Raw genomic sequence first — 15115 nt, 5'->3', positions numbered from 1 at the left:
ACATGTCACTTGTTATTACAGTGCAGAACCTCAGGTACTGGTATCGGTTGAAATGTGAGTGGTATCCAAGCCTCGGTTCAACCTATATGTAACCGTTTTACCTGTGGAAAGTGGTCCTGTAGCCGCTTGGCATGCCTCCCTCAACACTCTCCTAATGAGACACACGGGAATAAACCAGCATATGTTGTGTTTTGAAAACTGATATATTGGTCAGCCACCACCAAACCAGTGCCAAACCAGTATAAACTGGTATGTGTTGCATTTTGAACTAGCGCCAGACCAGTACAAACCATCATAATTTGTGTCTGATATGCTGGTCAACCATCACCCAACCAGTACCAGACCAGTATAGACTGGCATTGTTGCACTCTGAACACTGATGCTGGTCAACCAGCACCACACCAGCACAGACCAGTACAAACTATCATAATGTTTCTTTTGAACAATGACACGCTGGTCAGTCAGCACCACACCAGTATGAGGTCTCTCTGAAGACCCGTGGTAATGGTGTCCTGGTATTAATACACCATCCTACCCTCCTCCGTCTTTCAGGTCAGCAGCCTATAACCTCCTGTGTGCCTTAACCTGCACCTTTAACTTGAAGATCGAGGGCCAGCTCCTGGAGACCTCGGGCCTGTGCATCCCAGCCAACAACACCCTCTTCATCGTCTCCATCAGCAAGACTCTGGCAGCCAACGAGCCTCACCTCACGCTGGAGTTCCTGGAGGAGTGCATCTCTGGCTTCAGCAAGTCCAGTCAGTGCTTATCTTTAACCCCTGGGTTCCTCACCGCCCCTGCGCCAGTTCTCCCTTTCGCTCTGCCCTTCACGATGTCTGCAGAACCTCTTTCAGTTAGCTACCATTTAGCAACACCTTAGCAACCATCTAGCAACACCTTCACAACCATCAGCTACACCTTAGCATCCAACTGCAATACCTTAGCATACAACACCAGTACCATAGCAACGCCTTAGCAACCGACACCACTGCAATACCTTAGCATACAACACCAGTACCATAGCAGCGCCTTAGCATCCAACACTACTGCAATACATTAGCATCCAACACCAGTACTATAGCAACACCTTAGCATCCACTATGCTGTAACACCATAGCAACCAACATCTTTATCACAGAAACACTGCTGAGCTGCAGTCACACTCACATTCTCCTCAGGAAATGCACTTTTTATTTATTTGTATTTATTTATTTTATTTGGTTTATGAAATTAATATCTAGTGAATTCCTCCAATACCTTCAGCTCACTCCAGCCAGTGTTTAACTCTGTATTGATGGAGCTCCAATTGGCCAGTGAATTCCCAGTGCCTCCAGCAGTGTTTAGAGAGAATTATTTATTTTTGTTAAATAAACACAGTGATCTGTCTGTACAGATTTCAGCCTCCCTGTTGCATGTTTACAGGTATCGAGCTGAAGCACCTGTGTCTGGAGTACATGACCCCCTGGCTCCTCAATCTAGTCCGCTTCTGCAAGCACAATGACGATGCCAAGCGCCAGCGGGTCACCGCCATCCTGGACAAGCTCATTACCATGACCATCAATGAGAAACAGATGTATCCCTCCATCCAGGCCAAGATCTGGGGCAGCCTTGGTCAGGTAAGAGTGTATAGTGCTCATAACACTTTTTGGACCTATTGCAGTGAAACAAGTCTCTCTGGGTGTCTTCTCGGTCAACAGTGACAGTCCTTGGCAGTGATCTCACCTGTTTCACTGTGATGTAACCAGTGTAGCGATGAACCAAACAGTGGTTTCGTTACTCAAATACTGGCATCTCAAACAGTCAATCTAGGACACTCTCCTAAGTCTGCTCTGAATGCCTAGAAGGCCCTATGGCTTTTCCACTGTTGTCTTGAGTACCCCTCCTAGACTGGTTGAAGACTAGAAGTGTAATCTACATGAAAGCAAACCTAATGTGTCGCACAGGATATTGATTTAGGTGGGTCTCATGGGCTTAGGGACTTTTCTGAGACTATGCAAATCAGGACCATGTTAAAGTAAAAATAGTGACTTAATGTCTAGGGTGTCAGTTTTTGTTACTTATGAGGGACACAAGATGCCTTTCACTGATTCTATCCATTGTAATTGATTTTCATTCCTGGTAACTGAGTCTACTCTTAAAAGCACATTGTCATGAAAAAAAACTATCTCTGGCCCTCCTCTGCCCTCCCCAGATCACAGACCTGCTGGATGTCGTTTTGGACAGTTTCATTAAGACCAGTGCTACAGGAGGACTGGGGTCCATTAAGGCTGAGGTGATGGCGGACACTGCTGTGGCCCTCGCCTCGGGCAATGTCAAACTGGTGTCTAGCAAGGTGAGAAATTTACAGGCACAAACTCCCACTCGTATATAGTTGCAATCAAATGGATTCAGCCTCACATTTGTTGCTCATTCAGCTGTTTCCAATAAACCAATTCTCCACATTTAACACTAAATGCTGCTTTTAATGACGACTGCAGTCTCAGAATTATCCAAATGTGATGTATAGTCAGCCAAACATCAGCTTCTGGCAGCGTTCCTGAAGAATTCTAGGCCATTCCTCATGGGCAGTGGCCACCAGTTCACTAAAATTCTTGGGTTTGCTGCTGCAACTGCCTTTTTCCAATCTCTCAAGATTTTCTATGGGGTTCGAATTGCAGACGACAGTGACAGACACTCCGGAATCTTCCAGGACATCATCTGAAACCAAGCTGTGATGGTCAGACTTGAGATCATTGTCCTTGTTGTTGTTGTTGGAAGGTCCAGTGACCCCCTAGCTATGTTTTCTCCTAGAATTTTCTTTCCTGATACTTGACTGAATCCATCCTGCCCTCTGCATACTCCAGGTTTCCAGTGCAAGAGGAAGCAAAGCAGCCCCAGAACATCACCGAGCCACCGCCTTTGCTTCACTATAGGCACTGGAGGCTGGAGGATTCTTTTATCATGTGCTTCCTTCTACCTACCTCAGACATACCGCTAATCCACAGGCCCGAAAAGTTCCAGTTTAGCTTTATCGCTCCACAGAACAGAATCCCGGAACTTCTCTGATTTTCTGGGGCTGATTTGCTTCCTCTGGCACTGGAAAGAACAGCATTAACAAAGTGCTCACACATGCGGAACTGGTCGCCACCTCTTTTCAAACTGCCACTGATGCAACGTCACCGGGTAACCATTGTGCCGGGTACCTAGCTCTGGTGCATCGCCTAGCAGACTCCCCTGCCGGCCAGCATCACACTGAAATGCTGTGGGGAGAGAGAGAGAGAGAGAGAGAGCACGATCTACCCACCCATAGAGAGTAAGGACAATTGTGCTCTCTCAGGCTCCGGCTGCTGATGGCAGGCAGCATGACCCAGAATTCCAACCAGCGATCCTCAGGCCATGGGGCACGTTTGAGACCAAGCCCAAGACCAGCCCAAGATATGATTCGATTGTTTTTATTTATTATTATAATTTTTTTTTTATTATTATTTATAAAAGCTTGTTCCCACTTTTTCACTTTTTGGCATAATGTAAATCTGGCAGTTGTCATTTTTTGTGTCAAAAAAAAAATCATGAATGGACCAATAGAAAAGCTTCAAAATTATTGACTTCCATTAAAAAAATAAGCTCTTTCCTCCTCCTATCAAGCATGGTTTGGAGATGCATGGTTTTTGTCAGACAGCAACTATATATATATATATATATATATATATATATATATATATATATATATATATATACAGACTGAAGCCCTCTTTTTCTCTCTTTTTTTGGATGGCATGATCTCATCTCACCATGAGTCTATTTATATCCGAAGCGTCAGTCATTTTGCTGTGGCTCTCTAGTTATTTTCATTCTTCTGATTTCCTTTGGTGTGTGTGGGGGTTCATCTTTGCCCCCACCGCTCTGGTGCGAATTGTGAAACTGGAGCTTGTTAGATGTGTGGTAAGGGGCCATGTGATGTGGTGCCAGAAGGAGAGGAGCCCGAACCGGAAGGCCTGAACAGGGGGTGCTTTGTCTGAGCAGGGCAGGGGTTAGCAGAGCCTGCTGCAGGAGTTCATTTCCTTTTCCCGTCCTGCATACGCTGCATCACCTCACCTCACCTCTCCTCTCCTCTCCTCACCTCAGCAGCTCTAATAAACAGTGTGCTTGTGGTTGAGTGGCGAACATATTGATCATTATTTTGGTACCAATTGAGATCAAGTGTATTTGGGCTGAGCACAGCGACTCCTCGCTTAGCAGCAGGCGTTTAGACAATGACAGGCTTTGTGTAGTTTCATCTGGTAACTCATGCCAGTACGGGGAAACACTGCTGTTGCTGAATCTCAATTGGGCAAAACAGGCCAGTGTGTTGTTTTACCTTTCTGGTAAGCAGGTCCCAATCTTTTAATAGGCTATTGTTGACTATTATAGCAACAATATCAGCGATTTACACAGATTTATAATATTATTAATTTAAGATGATAATTTTTAACCACGTGTAAATACTTTTCACCTTAATTGACTTGTTTTTTCTCTAAAATCTAACGAACATGATTGATCGCCTGCCCCAGATGCAGTCGATCAGCCAAGACGGGTTTGGTATCTGAAGTGGGCTTCTTTAGTTCAGAACTGCAGATGCTAGGCTAACTTTGCTAACAAATGCTTGGATCTCATCTCTGTAAATGCACACACAAATATTGGGGACTTAAGATGGGTCATATAATAAGGTCATAAGGACAGACATAACACTCTAGAATATCACTATAATGAACTTCTGGCCCTTTTTTGGTATTTTCCTTCTGCAAGAGTAATAGAGGAACTCTGTACATTAAGTGGTTGATAGAGAGAGCTGTCAATTCAGCAAATGTGGAAAAAATCAAATACATGACCGACCCCTTGTCCGAGATGCAGTCAGTCAGCCTAGACAGGTTTGGTATCTGACGTTAGCTTCTTTAGTTCAGAACGGCAGATGCTAGGCTAACTTTGCTAACAAACGCTGGACTTGGACTGTCACCAATTTCATCTCTGTACATGCATGCTCAAAAATGGTTCACAACCTGCTGAAGTCACGGCCGGATCGTAATTTATTTAGTGCAAACCAATTGATGTGGTTTAGAAAATGAGTTTCATGCTATGAAAAATGAAAACAGTGAATTATGATGTATTTTCAAAATTGTTTACAATAAACATTTCAGCTTTTTAGTCGATTTCTGAAACAAATTAATTAAGATTTAGGCTTGTGATCACAGAGATGAGGTTGGTGACGCAAACGTCAGCTATCAAACCTGTCTTGCTTGATCGGCTGTGTCTCAGCAGCCTACATAATCGACATGACCATGTTTTTGCTTGTTCCCGCCCCCTGCAGGTCATTATCCGTATGTGTAAGATCATCGACAAGACGTGCCTGTCGCCCACGCCCACGCTGGAGCAGCACCTGATGTGGGACGACATCGCCATCCTGGCCCGCTACATGCTCATGCTCTCCTTCAACAACTCTCTGGACGTGGCGGCCCACCTGCCCTACCTCTTCCATGTGGTCACGCTGCTGGTGGCCACCGGGCCGTTGTCCCTTCGCGCCTCCACCCACGGCCTGGTCATCAACATCATACACTCGCTCTGCACGTGTTCACAGCTGAACTTCAGTGGTGAGAACACGTGTGTGCGCGCACACACACACACACATACACACACATATAAACTGTAAGAGTTCAAGGCCAGAATCTGTAGATTTCAGCTCAGATTTTGAGAAGGCGCATAAACAGACCAGTCAGTGATGCACACAGGTGCTCGACCTTTAAAGCAACGCTATGAAGCATTTTCCTATAAAACAGCAGCTTCAGAATCAGTCAGATTTCCCCCTATTACACCCACTTTACACCCACAGGCTCGGGACGCTGTGCTTAACTGCACTATGTAACTGGTGAAGGCGGGCAATGCAACATCTGTGAGAACTGCATAGCGTCATATTAGTGTAAAATCCTGTAATATCAGTCTACCGTCTCAGTCCACATGCTTCCTTCATTTTCAGAACTGACCGTGCCAGTTCTCTATCTGTCAGCTTGTCCAGAAATAGTGACCTTTGGCAGTAGCTCCAAACACAATTACACTACCCTGGAGCAAGAAATACCAGTTCTCCATACTGCTGCTTTAAGTAAAATAACTTTCTTATAAAGAAAGTCCTTCAAGTTCTAGAAGGGACAGGTAACAAGCGCAGTCCTGATGTAGTTAGGATTCATGCTGCTGCATTTTGTGTATATTTTGAATATTGAATATTGTATAGGTCCGCAGGCCAACCCCCTGGCTACACCTTCGGAGAACTGCTATTCCTCTCGGGTTTGCGTGACGGAGTATAAACAGAGTATAATTTCTGTTACATATTTGAGATTTAAGATGGAAATAAGAGCACAATGAGCGAAATAACTCTAGAAGTAAGAGGAACCTCTGGTCTTCATTATTCATAGCTACTGTTTTTTTAACTTTCAGTGTTTTTTCTGCGAGAATAATTAAGGAACTCTGTAAATATGTTTATTAAAGTAAGTGGGTGATGGTGAGCGGGCACCATCACACTCACTCTTGCGCTCTCTCTCTCTCTCTCTCTCTCTCTGTATCTATCTATCTCTCTGTATCTATCTATCTCTCTTTATCTATCTCTCTATCTATTTATCTATCTATATCTATTTATCTATCTCTCTCTCTCTCTATCTATCTCTCTCTCTATCTCTCTATCTATCTATCTCTCTCTCTATCTATCTATCTCTCTCTCTATCTATCTATCTATCTATCTCTCTCTATCTATCTATCTCTCTATCTATCTCTCTATCTATATCTATTTATCTATCTCTCTGTCTCTCTATCTATCTAGCTATCTCTATCTATCTATCTATCTCTATTTACCTATCTCTATCTCTATCTCTCTATCTATCTATCTATGTATCTCTATCTATCTCTCTATCTATCTATCTATCTATGTATCTCTATCTATCTCTCTATCTATCTATCTATCTATGTATCTCTATCTGTCTATCTATCTATATCTATTTATCTCTCTCTCTCTCTCGCTCTCTCTCTATCTATCTATCTATCTATATCTATTTATCTATCTTTATCTATCTCTATCTATCTATCAATCTCTCTCTCTCTCTCTCTATCTCTCTCTATCTCTGTCTCACACTCACTCACACACACTAACCCTGTGTCTCTCTCTCTTTCTCTGCAGAGGAGACCAAGCAGGTTTTAAGGCTGAGTCTGACCGAGTTCTCCCTGCCCAAGTTCTACCTGCTGTTCGGCATCAGTAAAGTCAAATCTGCCGCAGTAATAGCCTTCCGCTCCAGCTACAGGGACCGCTCCTTCTCCCCAGGCTCGTACGAACGAGAGACCTTTGCCCTCTCCTCCCTGGAGACGGTCACCGAAGCCCTGCTGGAGATAATGGAAGTACGAGCCATCAGAACAACAACAAGAAGAAACGGCAGCCTAGATTTTCATTTTCATATTATTAATATTAGTTGCTTCAGCATGTTTTACTGGGGGGGTTGTTTAGGGGAGGGGGCAGGGCATTTCGAGCACTGTTCTAAGTGAGTGTTCATGAGTGATCATTTACGGCACGTTTCAGAAGCAGAAATGTAGATTATTGATTGATGTAATTAAGTCCTCCTATATCACAACTCTGCTGTGACTGAAGGGCCGCCGTACTGAATTTCATGCTGGTGAGGCTTGTTGCATGTTCAGGGTGTGTTTATGAGGAAATGGTGGTCATATTTTTGGCCTCGGCAGTATCTTCAGCTGTTCCTCATACAGTCACTGTGGGGTTATTTTTACAGTTTCAAAGAACCCGCAGGGTTTTTCACACAAACTGTGCATTTTTTTTTCCCAGAAAAAAAAAATAAACTTCTGAAGTATTTTTGTAGTTTCCGTTATGCGGAAAAAACCTAGAGCATGCGTGACTGCGTTTAAATGGTCTAACTGCTTTCTTCCAGGCCTGCATGAGGGACATCCCGGGGTGTAAATGGCTTGATCAATGGACCGAGCTGGCGCAGAAGTAAGTCATCTGCACCACCCACACAAACCAACCCACAGTAACCCGCATAGAGCTTGTTCAGCACAGTGATCAGTATTTATAGCCCCTGGGAACACAGTTAAATATATATATATATATATATATATATATATATATGTATATATATATAATGCATTTTTTGTGGACTAAACATGGGTGTTAGTGCCGCGATAAGTGCAGACTCCTCAAAAATGACCAAAATGAGAATGCTCAGTGAGAACGGTCTGAGGGTGGCCTTAATATTGTAATGAACGAGCGTGACCGACAGGCCTTCATCTCTGGTGAACAAATTTGCTTTACACTACCATGTCAATGGTTGTTTAATGATCTTGCAGATCTTTAGGGTTTATTGAGGTATCTGGATACCATATATCTGGAACCTGGAAGTTACCAGGCCATATATAGACACAAGCTCAAGCCGCATGCCCAGTCACCTCCCCCATCCAGCGCACGTTTATTGTCCACTTCTTCGCTTCGGCAGCCAAGTCTCCCCGGTTTACGTGTGCGTGCCAGCAGTCAGACGCTAAATTGCACTGGACGCAAGGAACGGCGGAGCGAGCAGGGCGGTCACTCCCCCAGTTGCGACTCAAGCTTTAGCTCTCCAGGTTGCTCAGATTTGGGTGAGCCATGTTAGCCTTGTGATTGCTCAGGGGTATGCTGAAGTAAATCTGACCCACACACCTTTCACATGGAGAGGAAACTAATACAGGTGAAATATAGTAGACATTTCTTAGACTTTGTACATTTACACCTGGGGGTCCTGAGGAGCCAGATTAACTTAATTAGAAAGAAAACTCAGATTTGGGTTCCCAGGGGCCTTAAAGAAGCATTATGTGAGAAGGAAGCATGTGGACTGAGGTGGTAGAGTAATATTACAGGGTTTTACACAAAAAAAGGGTAGCTGATTGCTCAGCATAAAGCAATTCTCACAAGCACCGTCCTGCCTGCTTCGCCAAAGTTGCATAGTACAACTGGTCTGGTGTGCTGAGATCGTAGTAGCAACAATAGAGGAGCTATTCTCCCTTTTACAAGTCAGTGGAGAATTGCAATGATTTCATAGCTGCTGTTTCAAGGTACAAATGTTACATAATGTTGCTTTAAAGCTGTGGGTTTTATTAACCTGCTGAACTTGTCTAAGCAGAGGTTCAACTATGGCCTAAAGAAAATCATTGTTTTGGTGCTTTCATTGTTTCTCTGTCCTTAGGTTCGCTTTCCAGTACAATCCTTCCCTCCAGCCCAGGGCTTTAGTAGTGTTTGGCTGTATCAGCAAGCGGGTGACTCATGGTCAAATTAAGCAGATCATCCGCATCCTCAGCAAGGCGAGTCCCCTGCTCAGCATCGACCGGGTTTGTACCTCTTTGTACTTGCCTCTTCTCTAACCAAGCAGAATCACGCTCCAGTGACCCCTTGCGTTGTGTTCGGCCAGGGTTCGTCTCAGGCCGGCCAGGTAGCTGGGACCTGAGAATCGTTGTAGCCTGTCATTACTGCCTTGTTTGGCTACTTCAGCCTCTAACATGCCTGTCTGCGGTTTGTCTTATCTGTGGTTAATGGAGCCTTCTGCCTTGTGGACAGGGCCTGGAGAGCTGCTTAAAGGGGCCTGAGAATTACAACAGCCAGGTTCTGATAGAGGCTACGGTCATCGCACTCACCAAGCTGCAGCCCCTCCTGGCAAAGGTAAAAAAATAAATAAATAAACAGCGACAACAAATCATTAACAAACAGAACACAAGCACTGCCTGTAAATAATTAGTGACCTGCACTACAGATTTAATGGTCACATCCTGGTGAAGCAAGTCTTGAATGTCCAGGACCGGTTTCCTTTTAATAAATGAGCCCCATGCTATATAGTCCTGTGTAGGTCTAGGCTTAATCCTGGTCTGGAATCAATCCATCAATTTGCCAGTGATGGATCTAATAAAATTTGTTGGTCTACATACATAAAATGTCTTGCACTATCCTACCTACAACAGGACTCGCCGATGCACAAAGCCCTGTTCTGGGTGGCTATAGCAGTGCTGCAGCTGGACGAGGTGAACCTGTACTCGGCTGGCACGGCCCTGCTGGAGCAGAACCTACACACCCTGGACAGCATGCATGTCTTTAATGACAAGGTAATTAAGGTGTTTGACCTGGTTTGTTTGCTTTTTTCCCCCAAAGCAAAGGCATGGTTTACTAGTGCTGCTATATAGCCATGCAGCTTTGCTTGCATAAAGTCTTTTGTCCAGGGCTGACATGAACAGCCATTTTTTACAGGCTTTTTACCACCTTAAAACAATGCTTACGTCTCAGCATTAAACTGTGGTCAATTATATGTTGCTGATATGTTGCTGATGTGTTGCTGGTGTGTAGCGGCGCTAGTGCAAATGAACTGAAATCAGCCACAAACATATTAAACCAGTGCTAACAGGCCAGGCTTGTAAAATGGCAAACATTTTCCCATTATGATCACTATACTGTACTACACACCCACTTATTGAAAGTGCTCTGCACTGGTGATTTCTTTGGCAAGCTTTTTAAAAAATGTAGTGTAGTGCACTGTGGTGAGGTGACCTGGATGCTTGGCCTGAATTTAGGGTGCACAAAACAAATGATTCATATATTTTTTTTGCCTTGTGCACATACAGGTTATATATTAACAGTAGCTGTTCTAGCTGAAGGCCTTCGCTAAAGTAGTTTGTTAGTTTGGGCTACAACAGTTGTGGCTTAAGAAAAGAGTTGACGTAAAGAATTCCTCCCGCTTCTTGCTACAGAGCCCAGAGGAGGTGTTTATGGAGATTCGTAAGCCTTTGGAGTGGCACTGTAAGCAGATGGACCACTTTGTAGGCCTCAACTTTAACTCCAACTTCAACTTCGCTCTTGTGGGACATCTGCTTAAAGGTGAGCTGTCTAAAGCTGAACTGTCCACTGTTTTAACCAGTCTCCCAGCCGGCATGTTCCTGTGGGGTGTGTGTAACGTGGTTGATGGCTGGGTGGGTTCCAGGTGGGCATGAGCTATGAGTGGGTTTATACAGGTGGTTTTGCCGGGACCCAATTTGGCTTCCAATTGATACAGCCCACCTTAATCTCACGTTGGTCCTATCTAGGCCCCAATGTGAAGTATACAACTTAGATTGGGCCAATTCTTAACCTCTCCTGGTCCCATCACTGACCCTGGTGGGCATATGTGGGACCAACCTGTGAGCAAAACTTGGGCATGTCCTCTGGGATCTAAACTTCTAGGCTGTTCCTTTTAGGTCACCTCTTCTCAATACCTGAAATCAAATTAACGTGATCGATCACTGACCCCAGATGCAGTTGATAACCCAAGACATGTTTGATGTCTGAAGTTTTTAATCATACTTGGCTCAGAACAAGAGATGCTAAGCTAACAATGCTAATAAACACTGGACTTATCCATTATCTCTCCAAATACACGCCCTAAAGAATCTCTTAACCCGCTCCACATCCGCATCCAGATCTTCTGTTTGTTTCTTCTTTGTTTACAGAGATGATACTGGTGACCGGTCAAAGCACAGTATTTGTTAGCAACATTAGCCTAGCATCTCACATTGTAAATATGTCAGAGACCAGATGTTCTGGCTAATTGACCGCATCTGCGGTGAGTGATCAGTCATTTTCATTTGATGTTTCACTGAACTGTTCCTTTAAGAGAGACTCTTGATTGTGGTAAGTCTAGGGAGATTTGCCATTGATGTGGAACTGTGTGTCTATGGTCTACTCAGGCTACAGGCACCCCTCCCCGACCACTGTTGCACGGACGGTGCGCATCCTGCACACACTTCTCGGGCTGGTGGGCAAGCACCTCAACTGTGACAAATTCGAGGTCAACACTCAGAGTGTAGCTTATCTGGCTGGTGAGTCGAGGGGCCAATCCGCCAAATCTAGAAAAGCCAAGTTATCAATCAGTTATTGCATGCTTGAAAGTGTGTGTGTGTGTGTGTGTCTATTTCCGGTTCTTGTACTGTTTTATTTTAATGTTTTGCGGTTTGTGGTCACTTCAGCCCTGCTCACTGTGTCGGAGGAAGTACGCAGCCGCTGCAGCCTTAAGCATAGGAAGTCCCTGCTCCTCTCAGAAGTCACCATGGAGAATGTTCCCATGGACACATACTCGGTGCACAACAACGACCCCAGCTGCAGGTGCGACCCAGCAAAGCTTTTGGAATCACTGTTAATATCGGACGGTCAGTGCTGGGTCAGGTCGGGTTTAGATTGTGGCTTGAGATCTCTTTTCATTGCAGGACGTTGCGAGAGAACCAGCCATGGACATCTCCTAAAGTTTCAGAACGCTATCTGGTTGCCCACTACCCCATCGTGGGGCAGATCAGCCCACGGACGCGGAAGTCCATGAGTCTGGACATGGGCCAGCCGTCACAAGCCAACACCAAAAAGCTCTTGGGTAAGACTTCACTGTCTCTGCATCTTGAGATGTCGAGAAAAACTGGATTTGAGAAGTTGGACAGTGATTTTTTTTGTTGGAGTGTGGAAAGTTCTGCTTTTTGTTTTTGGAATGCTAATAGCTTCATCTTCATGTGTGTGTCTCTCTCTCTCTCTCTCGCTCTCGCTCTCAGGCACAAGGAAGAGCTTTGACCACTTGATATCAGACACTAAAGCACCAAAGAGACCAGAGATGGAGTCGGGCATCACTACACCTCCCAAAATGAGGAGGGTGGCTGAGAACGACTATGAAATAGGTGAGATTAGGGGGGTCTGGCACAAGTTTTACCGAGAGTAGAGATGATGATGATAATGAAGAGTTAATGATATGCATACAGTAATATGAAAAAATTAGGACACCCCATTTTCTTTTTTGTCCTATTTAAACATATGGACATTTGATCATTTACTTTGACATCAACTGTAGCAAGGGGCTCAGCGGTTAGAGCTCCAGGCTATTGATGACAGGGTTGTGGGTTCGATACCCGGGCTCAGCAAGCTGCCACTGTGGGGCCCTTGAGCAAAGCCCTTCACTCTCTGCTCTGCAGGCACTGGAGTTGGCTGCCCACCGCTCTGGGTCTGTGTGTGTACTCACTGCCCCTAGTTCACTAGTGTGTGTGTGTGTGTGTGTGTGTGTGTGTGTGTGTGTGTGTGTGTGTGTGTGTGTGTGTGTTAACTACGAAGTAAAATGCAGAGGATGCGTTTCACTGTACATAGTACAGTGACAAATACCTTAGGGCTGAACTTGCTGGGACGGCCCGGCCCGGCCATGTTGGTCAGTTGTTTCACTTGTAAACAGGTAAATTTAGTGGACAGTGGGACGGCTGATTTCTATTTGTTCCAAGATGATTATTATTATTATTTTTTTAAAGCCCTTCCCTTCTTTCTGAAGGCCTTCGAGAGCCGTTTGGATCACACATACTACACAGCATTAAAAAAAAAAAATTAAGATATTGCCTGCTGGTTTTGTACAGAGACCCAAAGAATCTCGCAGCACCACCACCTGCGGAAGGTGTCCGTCTCCGAGTCCAACGTGCTGCTGGACGAGGAGGTCCTCACTGACCCAAAGATCCAGGCTCTCCTTCTGACCGTACTGGTAGGAGTTATTTCTCTTTTTCTCCCTCACTCTCACTCTCCATCTGTGTGTCTTTCACTCTTATTCATTCATCATTCTCTCAGTTCCTCTTTCAGGATTCCTTTGTGTATTTGTCCGTATAACGAATTTGTTTCCTGTTTTCCCCCTTTCTTATCAGTATCTCTGTTCCTCTTCAGTGTCCACACTTGTAAGAATACTGCAAATTAGATTTCACTTGAGTTATCTGAAATCTGGCAACCCGGTTCAGACCTAAACCTCTGAAAGTCTGGATTTCTTTGTGTTGCAGGCCACACAGGTCAAAAACACAACCGACGAGTTTGACCAGAGGATCCTCTATGAGTTCTTAGCTGAGGCTAGCGTCGTCTTTCCAAAGGTCTTTCCAGTCGTGTAAGTCAAAGCTCTGGTTCATTTCAGGGACATCTCAGGTTTGGTATGCGAGGTTTGCTTCTGTGTTGTACAACAGGAGCTAGTTAGGCTAATGGTGACTGTCACCAATCTCATCTCTGTAAATACACGCCCCAAAATCTGCTGGAAAGCTGCATAAACGGACAGGTTAAAGAAAAACATGAAGAGATCTTACAAATTGAAATCTGGACCACGCACTGTGTTGAGCAAGGGTGGGGGATTTGATTCTTGAATGCATGTCAATGCGCAATTACGAACTTTCACAACTTTTCTTACCAAGAAAATTCGTCCGTATTTAGTTGTTAAGACCCAGGGCTTTCACGCTATGTTGCGCGTTCTACAACCAGACCAAAACCGAAGTCACAGAATCACTAAAGAAAACAGGTAGGATAGCCGTTTTACACACGATGCATGGACATACACTGCCACAGAATCTTATGTCACCGTAGCTGAGCATTTTATCACTGATGAGCAGCAGGTATAGCCTTATAAGAGTTGGGCAAAACTCCTAACACTACACTGGTCCACATCTGTACAACAGGTAACCTTGTAAGTCGCTCTGGATAAGAGTGTATATGTAAATGTGCTCCAGAACAAGAGCAGTGAATTAGAGCCACACTGGTGCAGATACGTCTGAGCTTTTAAAGGATGGAGCAGAGGAACGGCAGATCACTAAGAAGGATTTAGCTTTAGTACCTGATAACACTTCAACATGGCGGCTGCTGCTGCTGCTGAACAGGGTAAATTCCTACATGTGAAATGCTAGGCCCACACACTTGGCGTGTGCTCAGGTTGCCCACTGTGTTGAGGCTACTAGGGAGAGTAAGACGTATTACTGCGTTTTTCCGCCACGGCATCACTGCAGAACCCGAAGCTCGCCACATCGCTTCCATTTATCTTATTCATAAAGAATATTGGAAGTAAATGAATCAAGAAAACGCAGCAATAATTTAATAATTTAAGTTTATCGTCACATCACAGCTCTCTGAATCCCAATCGAAGCAAATCGTGAGGTGTCTAAAGATTCCCACCCCTAGCTATTCAAGTAATAACAGCGCCCCCTTCTGGGGAACAAACGTGACTGTGGGTGGGTTAATGGGTAACCGCATGTTACTGTGTTACTATACGTTTCAGACTCTGCACCTCAGTCAAGCTGTCAGTCAAGTTGACCT

The 15115-nt window shown here is 44.6% G+C and overlaps 1 protein-coding gene across 3 annotated transcripts in view; it reads left to right on the top strand.

Moving 5' to 3' along the window:
- Positions 1 to 15115, top strand: part of nf1b (neurofibromin 1b) — an 84773-nt gene that overhangs the window by 61642 nt on the left and 8016 nt on the right. For all 3 annotated transcript variants that reach the window (XM_072658888.1, XM_072658887.1, XM_072658886.1), the window contains 16 exons: positions 553 to 755; positions 1420 to 1613; positions 2189 to 2329; positions 5321 to 5600; positions 7172 to 7386; positions 7929 to 7990; positions 9213 to 9354; positions 9581 to 9682; positions 9979 to 10119; positions 10759 to 10885; positions 11731 to 11862; positions 12010 to 12145; positions 12247 to 12404; positions 12577 to 12699; positions 13417 to 13538; positions 13825 to 13925. In XM_072658888.1, coding sequence (XP_072514989.1) covers positions 553 to 755; positions 1420 to 1613; positions 2189 to 2329; positions 5321 to 5600; positions 7172 to 7386; positions 7929 to 7990; positions 9213 to 9354; positions 9581 to 9682; positions 9979 to 10119; positions 10759 to 10885; positions 11731 to 11862; positions 12010 to 12145; positions 12247 to 12404; positions 12577 to 12699; positions 13417 to 13538; positions 13825 to 13925 — 2379 coding nt within the window. The remainder of the gene's footprint in view (positions 1 to 552; positions 756 to 1419; positions 1614 to 2188; positions 2330 to 5320; positions 5601 to 7171; positions 7387 to 7928; positions 7991 to 9212; positions 9355 to 9580; positions 9683 to 9978; positions 10120 to 10758; positions 10886 to 11730; positions 11863 to 12009; positions 12146 to 12246; positions 12405 to 12576; positions 12700 to 13416; positions 13539 to 13824; positions 13926 to 15115) is intronic.

The sequence above is a fragment of the Salminus brasiliensis genome, chromosome 16 (genome assembly GCF_030463535.1).
Source record: "Salminus brasiliensis chromosome 16, fSalBra1.hap2, whole genome shotgun sequence".
Lineage (NCBI taxonomy): Eukaryota > Metazoa > Chordata > Actinopteri > Characiformes > Bryconidae > Salminus > Salminus brasiliensis.
The sequence above is the reverse complement of the archived record's forward strand: the minus strand, read 5'-3'. Positions and strand labels throughout refer to the sequence as shown.